The sequence below is a fragment of the Papaver somniferum genome, chromosome 6, assembly GCF_003573695.1.
Source record: "Papaver somniferum cultivar HN1 chromosome 6, ASM357369v1, whole genome shotgun sequence".
NCBI classification, from domain to species: domain Eukaryota; kingdom Viridiplantae; phylum Streptophyta; class Magnoliopsida; order Ranunculales; family Papaveraceae; genus Papaver; species Papaver somniferum.
In genome coordinates this window covers 75,338,231-75,348,372 of record NC_039363.1, presented here as the reverse complement: position 1 = coordinate 75,348,372, position 10,142 = coordinate 75,338,231, and the positions used below count along the sequence as shown (strand labels likewise).

Below are 10,142 nucleotides of genomic sequence, written 5' to 3'. Positions count from 1 at the left end.
CTTATTTAACCGGTCTACATCTAATTTGGGCCGACCAATAGGATGTCAAAATTGCTACCAGCTATCACTCTCCTATAAGGACCGACCAGCTCACCTTTGGCGTACATGAATAGATCCTGGCAGCTTCTTGAAGATGGCTGGTCATGCGAACTTTTAAGACATTAAGCTCCGCGACTAATTTAAACAAGCTTTATACAACGATGCTTCATGAGCATCGATTATTTTGATCTACTTGCTTAAAAGCGATACTTTATATGCATCGATTACAAACGATGTTTTATAAATATCGATTTCACAAATAATTTAATTATTTGACCTAAAAGCATTATATGCTACCTTTTTGCGGCAAATCTCACAAATCGACTGCCCGCCGCCTAACTTACGCGTGATTGGTCAAATAATTAGGTCTTGCAAACAAGACCCACCCAGCAGCCTGCTGCATATTTTTCTACAAAAATACTCGAGACATCAAACATGTCGCAAACTGGGGGATGTTCATCAGGGTATTGATTTGCGGTCTACAGCATGCAGCGTGCAACACGCTCATTATAAGAAAGTGTCAAGAAAGGCGGACAATTAGTGGCAACAGAGAAGTAGTGGATGTAAACTAACCAGTCTTCCCCTTATAGTAGGGACGTGGTTTTCAATATTTTGCACGATCCTCAACTACCTCCACTTCCTATGAGGCCAGGGTACGTTCAAACTATGACTTGTATGAACAGATTTTTAATCTATTTTCACAGAACGGGTGTTATCAATACAAGTATCCAGAAAACACCAAGAACTTATATCTTACATTCCGCAAGCAAGTTCCACATTCTGATACAAGTCATAAAACAACCACACCTTCAGAGTTAACCACTCTGATCTCAACACCTTCTTCGCTTCCCTCCCTAAGATCAACCCTTCTCCTTTATTTTGTGACCGAAGCAAGACTGGAACGACCATTTCTTGGTTTAGGACAGAGTTGTACAGATTGATCTCTCGAATCTAAAGTACTCCCGTGCAGTGCATTTGTTTAAGGTTTAGATTCGTTTCTCGGCGGCACACGCAAATTTACCATTTTCAGTAGAATCAGTTTTCACCCCAAAACACCAGTATAATCACTGGACAAACGAGGTGAAGTTGCATAATACCTCATCAAGATCACCATGAAAAAAAATATTATTTACATCCATCTGATATAGCTCCCAATCACGATCAACAACAATCGTTAAAAATGTATGAACAGAAACCATTTTAGCAACTGGAGCAAATGTCTCATGATAATCAACACCTTCCACTTGATTATTACCAATAATAACTAAAGGAGCTTTGAATCGCTCAATAGTACCATCTGAATTATACTTGATCTTGTATACCCGTTTGTAACCAATAGCCTTTTTGCCGGGAGGAAGATCAACAATAACCCATGTATCATTCTTAACTATTTTCTTCTGGCTCGAAACGCGTTACGCACTGATCAAAACCACTCTTCATAATTATCACCGAGGAAATAATCATACCCATATAATACGAAGGATACAGGTAATATGGTGAAGTTGGATCAATTTTTCTTTCATTAGATGTCGATTCTATCCTGTCATGATGCAAAATTTCGGCACAGACAAAAGAAAGAAAACTTCGTATAAAAGATTTGATTAATTCGCTTTTGGCTCTGATACCATAAACAATGAGTTGAAAAAGAGAATTGATATTATTCAGTCTTGGTTAAACCCTTACAAGTACAGGAAATATATAGATGTTGTACTCACCATATACAAAGGAAATAAAACAACTCAAAAGATATCCTACTGTATACATCTAATATCTTGCCTAAGAATGATCATAACAAAATATATACATAATATCGAGTATATTTTTTAATACCTTTTCTATAGTTGTGTTGCAGAACAGCTTATGGAATATGTCGTATTTTAATTTTTATATTTCCCCGACCATCACTGAAATATACCAAGAGGGTGAAGCAGGAGAGGTAACGAGTCGAATATGTTGAGTTGATTCACCAATTGGGACCGTGGAGCTCCAGGCAGATAAGTGATCCATGGCCAAACGACCACACGGATTCGTCGAGATTTAATCTAAACCTTCAAAGTTCAAAACCCCCAATGTTAAGGTTAATCTAAACTGTGGTCTCTAAACTCGAACAATCGTCCTAGTTAGTAGTTACTACTGCACAGACCTATCTTCGTCCCATCAATCAATCAACTTTATTTTGATTTAAGACTGGGAATTAACTCTTGGAAGTTGATAGTATTGATTGATTTACAAACTATTTATAGAATGTTCAACCTCCCACTAAAATCGACTTGATATAAAAAAAAACACATAATAAAAGATGTACTGCTAGTGCCTAGTAATGCATGGGTGGCGTGGTGTAGAGAGTCACCCCAAAACTGATTAACACAAGGCCGTGCTTTACCCTAGTTATCTGCCAACTTATCCATCATTTCCATATTCATCATTTTTTCTCTTAAAGCAACACCACAAGATAATAGTATTGTGTATTGATGGACATTTAATGATGACTCTATGACTAATAGAGTCATCATAATTGAGTATTTCATCTGTGTATGCGAACGTTTTTCATTAAAATGGATCTAGAAAATCTGACTGAAGAAAATAAATTCCGATTCTACATTTTCTTAAGAACAGTAGCCGACACTTGTACCCGACGACTCGTTACTACTTGGGTGATGTGGTGGGTCCTATTAGAAGTGGATCCTTAGTGTGTTTTTTTCTTGTTCCACTACTATTTCTGACAGATATCGAAGCCCGCCTAAAACAGAGTTGCAACCGGCTCCATGAAACAACAAATTTCGGTTGACATATCAGGATTGTTAAAGTTTTCGCTATTTGACAATGCTAAAAACAAGAGTCCTCTTTTAAGAGTAACAGGTGCTACAGCCTACACGGAAGATGTATAATTTAGTAAGTATATCGAGTGCCTATGAACATCAAATTCCATGAACAAGAAGATAAAAGATATTTGTTGTGCAGGGCATCGTGGAATTCTACTGCATCTTGGAAACATCTCATCATTCTTTATCTGTCTCTCTCTCTCTCTTCAAAATCTCATCATCTGAGTCGGTGACGACCATCATTGTGTGAACTAGAAACAGTGTCTGCTAAATAGAACGAAAGTGATCTTTTGACTTTTTGCATAATTTTCAATATAAATCCAAAATTTTCGTTAATAATTATCTAACAAAAATACGAAAAAGCTAATCAGCTTTCTAATAGGACTTTGACTTTTTAATGACATGGTTACCCTCGTTATTTTGCACACAAATGCTTTACATGTTCTGGAATGTCAAAGGTTATATTTGACATTGACTACACATCTCTCTTTGCTTTCAAGTTATGTCAACCCCACCACCTCTCTGGCAGCCCAACAAATCACCGCCTCTATGCCTCCTGCTGGACCTATCCTTAACGCTTTCCATCAGCACCAAATTTAACTCGGCCGTCAGATTAAGCGTTTGACAAATAGTCAAACTTTGATTTGAACATCAAATGTTGGTGTTCATAAAACAGCAAAGAGAATTCACCAGCATATATAATTGTAATCTGTAGACCCCAAGACACAAAACAAGAAAACCCACTTCTCTTTCATTCTTACTTATTTTCTCTCACTCTCTCTCTCTGAACACCAAAAGAGAGCCATTGTTGGTGCTATTTTTGTTGTCATAATCATCATTCATTATAATCATCAAATCCACCACCTAAACAAAAAACCTGATATACACACTTCAAGCTAATCAAGCAAAGACCCATTTCACATTTTGGAGATAATGAGAAGTTCTCAATTCTATTCCGGTAATGTTTTACATCATCTTAGTTTTCTTCTGCTTATAGTTGTCTCTCTAAGTACTCCAATTCATGGTTTTAGCAAAACTTATTTCCTGAAGAACAATGATCATTTCGCTACAACAAATAATCAGCATCAAACTGTTGTAGTTTTTCATCCAACTCCAGTTAGACCTCCTTCACTCTCAACTGGTGATGCCCAAGATTTGGATTCAGAGAAAAGAAGAATCCCCACCGGATCAAATCCTCTGCACAATCGTTGATAGTTTGATCCGAAACAAAGAGTTTTTTTTTTTTTTTTTGCAGTTAGGATCAGTGAATGGGCATGGGATGAGCTCAGCTCATGATTCACAATCACATCAAATTAAGATCATAGAAGATGCGACTGATCAAGATGGGGTCTTTACTGGATTTGATAGAGTTACATAAGAAAGAATTTGTACAGAAAGGTAATAGATTAATTACTTGATAGTTCACAATGTGATTTTTGTTTGATTAATTTAGTGTATCTAGTTAATTGTTAGCTTCTTTTCCTTTGTTCTTTGGAGGAATTATTAGCTTCATTGTTTGGTTAGAAATCTGTATAAGTTTAAAAATGAAAAAAACTATAAGATCTTAATAATGATATATATACTTTGATGATTAATTAATGGTGCTGTGTTTTGTCTGTTTATGCATATGGATAGATAATTCCAAATTTTCAATTTCATCCCTCCATGATTTCCAATTATTTGTTGAGATTATTAGTCCCATATTATATGGACAACTAAGATTACGTGATTTATAATTTTTTAGGATCTCTACTCATTGTCAATTGATTTTGAGTTGGGTGTCCGCAAACTTTAACTTATTGTCCCCCTAATTAATTGTTTATAAGATTCTTGATCAATCCATTGAGTTTTATAAATCATACGTAGAATCATTATAAGTAATTCACAGTTTGATACTAACTACACTCCAGTAGTTGTTTATTTTCTAAACGGTTTTTGCCTGGTGACGACAATCTATTGAGTTTAGTCAGGTTTAAGCCAGTCGTACGTGTTAATTTATTTTTGAATGGTAAATTAAACGTGGTTTGTGAACAAACATCTCGATCTTGGTAAACTGTACCGCCTTAATCTAAATATCTAACTTAAAAATCTCGTACGCCCATGCTCACCTAACAGAAAACAACAAAGGAATTAGAGGGAAAATGATAATCCAGTTGCAAGCGTCATTATAAACCATTAGAACTTTTATTAGCTAAGATTAAAAAATTCAGTTATCTTTTAGGTCTAGGGGTTGCCATCATATCTCATCTCGCTTGCTTGCTAAGTACCTTGCAATCTTGCATCCTCACACGACAATTTACTGCATTACTGGCTTTGCCCAAAATTTGCTGTTGTTACAGAAGTAGTTAGTGCATGATCAACTTTCCGATGACTGTCAACCGACAAACTTAAGTGAGAAATTGCCGCATTCGCAGTAAGGATTAAACCACATTTCCAAATGGCGAAGTATTTATAAATGCAATGCATTCAAAAAAAAAAGGATTATAAACCTATGTGTGCTTGTTGAGAACTCATTAAAAAGGTATAGCAACAGTACAAGGATGGAACGGCTGCAGGTCGTCATATAAGTAGATATATTGAGACCCGGACAACAGGGAAGGAGAAAACGTGGGTTCAACATGTGAATCCAGATGAGTGGTCTGAGGCAAGACCCCGAAGCATACGGCTATAGCAGCTGACCATGAGATAGGAGCAACACCAACACCAACCCACATGCAAACATTTACAGGATCTCATTGAAATTAACAAACAAGTAGTTAATTTATACTAAGTGTACTTGATTAAAATTAATAAGGCAATGTATTTTGGTTATTTTTGAACGAAGCGTTTCTCGTGGGCTGGCAACAAGCGCTGAGTTTGGTCCACACCATGTGTAGAAATGAGGCTCATTCGTCTAATACATACACTGGGAGATCTGAAAATGCCATAATTCTGTGAGCATTTATGATGTCTGTTTATATTATATTATACAAATTTCTTTGGTACAGAAAGACAGTAGCTACAGTATCATGCCAAAACTTGCGCAAAGACCTCACAGAGCATCAGGCATATGACACAACTCTCAGTTATCTGTAGTCGGGTTGTCGTTTGAAAATCAGCTTCTCGAGAAACTAGAAATACTCAGATTCCAGACTTCACCAGTCTAGGAAAACTCTGGAACATGCTGCTGTTGAAGAACAGTTGGTTTAATTCTTGCACTGTAGAACATCATAAAGGATCGATTGCTCTATTTATGTTGTGTTCCTTTAATGTTGAATAAACCCTTATAGCGTGTAATCTAATCCAGATCCATACTTCCAAGCCTCCAGATGTCTTCTCCAGTCATACTTCATTTTGGCCGGCAGTGTATTCACCCATGGTCTATTATATCAATCCCAAAATGGAGCGATTCAGCCGAAAACAACAGACAATATATTAGCGGCAGAATTGCAGTTAGTGAGGTAAATCACATTTTACCAAAAGATATTGGATTGCAAAATACGACCGAAAAGCAAACACGGCCTATCTTAAACATTGCACGAGTGTGGGTCTGTGGTTTGTCCATTGAACCCAAAAATCCGCGACTCCAGGATCTCAGGCTTCTGTTTGCCTCACGGAGCCAAATAGACGTGTTGTTCTTAATTTCAGATTTATACGTGTACTCTGTAGTAACTGGAAATCAACAACCACACAATATTTACCTTATGACAGGATCAACAAAGGTTGAGAGAAATGTGTAGTAACCCAACATGAAAAAATGTCCAGACCAGCTTATGAGCACAGGAACTCCCACCTGCCAAAAAAAAGAAGAGGGTTAACCCAGTTCCATATTCGCTAAGGCGGGGAACATAGATAAACAATTCAAATACCTCACAACAGTAAATAGACATCAATATTGATAATCATAGCTGGACTGGAGGCAGTGCTTCTGAGTTTCTACCTGTTTGAATATAGAAGGAATAATTTGAGGTTTGGTTATCATAACTAAGCCCAATGTCTTCACTAGAGGACCAAATTGTATAACATCCTGAAGAAATGGTCTGAGTACTGGATCGCCGAGTCTCTGAGAATAATGAAGTTAGTAGTTGCACATATTAAGCTAAAAGGAAGGAAAAAAAAACTCAGCATAAGTGTATACCTCCATACACTGGAAATTTACGCAGAGAAGTTCATTAATAAAATCTGGTGAAACATTAGCTTCTGGTTTTGCTGACATTGCTCTTTGAAACAGCCAGGATGAACTTAAGTTTGGCTGCACATAACAAACTTATTATGAGATTCTGAGGAGTTAGGAGCAAACCATGTAGTGGACTGTGTCAAAAGATACAAACCATGTATGGATTCAGCAAGGACAAGCTAGAAGAGTCAAGAAAATTATTATTAACTGCTTCATAAATTCCTGAATCCACGAAGATGAAACCTAAGCATGTTAGTCTTCGTTCGCTTGTTTATAATTATGTAAAGAATAGTTTAGTAAAGAAGGATTAGGGAACATACCATCTGACAATCGGCCAAGATGCCTAGTCAAGCTTCCAAATCCACCAAATGAGACTGGTGATTGTATGCCGCTGGCATCCCCAAACTGCATGCACAAATCTGAGTTTCTCTTGAGGATCTGTTTATAACTCAGGTTAATATAGTACAGTGAAAGGTAAGAACCTGTAGAATACGATTAAAAGCAGATGGAAGTGGACTGTCACGGTATGTAGGGAAAATGCCATAGATGACTCTCAGTATCTCTAGATCATCAAGTGAAACACCCTACATATACGAGAAAATGAGAAAAACTGTAAGTTAAGGGAATCGGAGTCAGTGTCACAAATGTTGACGTGTGACTGTTCTGATGGACAACAAGGATGTGTAACTTCATGGCAAGAAAGGAACAGAGATATAAACCTGGTAAGCAGGCATCAAATCCCAGAAGTCTTCTAATAACTCCTCCAATTTCAGGCACCCTGGTTGAGGATCAGCGTAAGTGAACATATAGGTAGTTCGATCTGTAGGACCAGACCCAGCTGGAAAAGCCTGTGCAACATTTAAACAAAATGTAGACATTATTTTCAAAGATTCTGATGTAGTTACATTACACATTTCTTTGTGAAGGAATATGGTATAGCAAATTACCTCCCAAAAATACTGCACTTGTGCATTCCCAACGTTCTTTACAGATGAACTACTAAATATGACATCACTTGTTACATTATCCTTAAAACCACGAGCACATGAACCGACAACCAGGCAAACACCATCTGGCTTCCTTCCTGATCTTATCTGCAAATATGCTTAGCAGTGTGTCACATCTTCTCTTTGCATTTTCCTAACTAAATTTTGTAAACGAGCATAGTTGACGCTTAACATCCTTGATCAGGGTACGATATTTGTGCAAGTAATCAACCTAACCTGTTTTACCACGGGGGAAAAGTTTCCCATCGCATCAATGATGAGACGCGAAGACAGAGTTTTTCCTTCAGCGAGTTTTAAAACCTGAAGAGCAGGGTACTGGTAAACATCCAGTCATGCTACTACAATAATGCATTTGAAGGGGTAAAAAGTTTAGTATACGTACTGCTGCATCATCAAATACATTTATGCTAGACACGCTACATCCCTCAAAGATGATGCCACCAAGGGAAGTAAAACGTTTCTTCATTACTTCTATTAGTTTAGCTGGACTATAGCGTCGTAAAGAGAGCAAAATGTCATGTATTTATACGCCATTTATTTCATAGGAACGTAGAAGTAGCATAGTATTTTCAAAAGTTCTAACTTACGAAACACCAAGATTAAGAATGTCTTCTACCCATATTTCCCCTTTTCCCTCGAATCCACATCTGTTCTGTAGAGAAGCAGTGCTTAGATTCTGTCACACCTAAAACATAAGAGTACACAAGAATTATTTCGCACTGTAAACTTACAGGATTAAATTTCATTGCTGTTGCTAGTTCAATATCATCTTCCTTCAGAATGCCAACTTCCACAAGTTCCAAGAGCTCTTTCTTCGAAATGTTCCACTCTTGCTCTCTCTGATGAACAGACAAGATAAGCCAATCTCAGCACATGTAAAGATGGTTATATTGAGCAGTTGGTACAAATTATGAAGTATTTGTTTTCTTTTTCTAGAGTGAACTTCAGAATATACCCCTTTTAGGAGATTCCTTTCAACAATGCCTACTCGAAGTCCCTTCAAACTTAACGCAGTTGCAAGAAAAATCCCTAGAGTACCTCCGCAAACTAACACATCAAATGTAAGTATTTCTTTGGGACCAACATCGGAAACGTTGAATGTCCCTGGGGACTGTGAAACTACTTGATATGGTTGTTCTGGAGCTGCAAGAGACAAGAATACATTAATCAACATCCACTCATACGTTCCCCTAAATTCGCAATCTTATCCAATTCGGATCAGATGGTTCAGTCTGAATAGTAAGTAGTAAATCATCAATCCAAATGGACATTACCTGTTTGGATAGAACAAAGATTAGTCCATATTTGATCCAACCTCTTCAAAGCATTGTATGAGTATGATCCACCAGCTCCACCCACTTCACCACTAACTGAAATACTTTCCATTATCCTCTGCAAAAAGTAAAGCATTCAAATAGTACCCATAAACTTCATATCTCAGTTAATTACACAAAGTATCAACTTCATGGAAGTAACTCAAATATATTTCTTTTACGGTTCTATGATAAAACCCAATTTTATTCTCACATTTTCATTGAAGAGCTACCTGGGTTCTGGAGGGAAGAGCTTGGGCGTTCAAACGAAACTTCTGCTGATTCCTCTGAAACTTTCCTCCTCCTTGCCTATGGAAACCATTAATTGGAGATGATCCAGTAGTTATCGGTCTATGGAATTGTAAGACCAACATGGTACCACCGATTCTTATTGAACAACACTAGCTTGATCTTCTTCCCATGAACAACAGCTTAAGGAATCAGAAAATCCAATGAGTATTATTATACCCATTGCTGTCTGACGTGTTCACTTGAATGACCCATGAATGTATGGTGATTTTTGTTCCTTGATTCAGTTACTTGTTTTATCCGTCACCTGTGGAGATTTGCCCATTATGTGCTTTAGCTGAATAGTCCTGTCTTTGCATCCTACAAGGTCAGCCAGTCCAGATGTGATGTATCATCTTTCGCCTCGCTCCTAGAGGCCCATTTAAGATTGATTTGGGGCCTTACATTATGTTTTCAATGGAGAAAGATGAGACAAAAGGTTGGCAGTGCTAGACTGCTAGTGTCCCATACATAGTATCACAGGAATACGTCTATACATTTGGTGCTAATCTATTAA

At 37.3% G+C, this 10,142-nt stretch overlaps 1 protein-coding gene across 2 annotated transcripts; it reads right to left on the bottom strand.

Moving 5' to 3' along the window:
• Positions 1-5,661: 5,661 nt before the first annotated feature.
• Positions 5,662-10,065, bottom strand: LOC113288013. 2 transcript variants are annotated; one of them, XM_026536939.1, is made up of 16 exons: positions 9,571-10,065; positions 9,299-9,416; positions 8,980-9,167; positions 8,756-8,863; positions 8,612-8,676; positions 8,407-8,512; positions 8,241-8,324; positions 7,965-8,111; positions 7,737-7,865; positions 7,500-7,601; positions 7,338-7,422; positions 7,172-7,239; positions 6,979-7,092; positions 6,781-6,903; positions 6,542-6,633; positions 5,662-6,221 (listed from the first exon to the last, which is right to left on the bottom strand). In XM_026536939.1, the coding sequence occupies exons 1-16, from the start codon at positions 9,709-9,711 to the stop codon at positions 6,125-6,127; spliced, it is 1,767 nt and encodes a 588-aa protein (XP_026392724.1). In that variant the 5' UTR covers positions 9,712-10,065; the 3' UTR covers positions 5,662-6,124. The 2 variants fall into 2 exon arrangements, 1 of the variants encoding a protein (XP_026392724.1); XR_003330425.1 differs by having other exon boundaries at positions 6,196-6,221; positions 6,710-6,903.
• Positions 10,066-10,142: the final 77 nt, after the last annotated feature.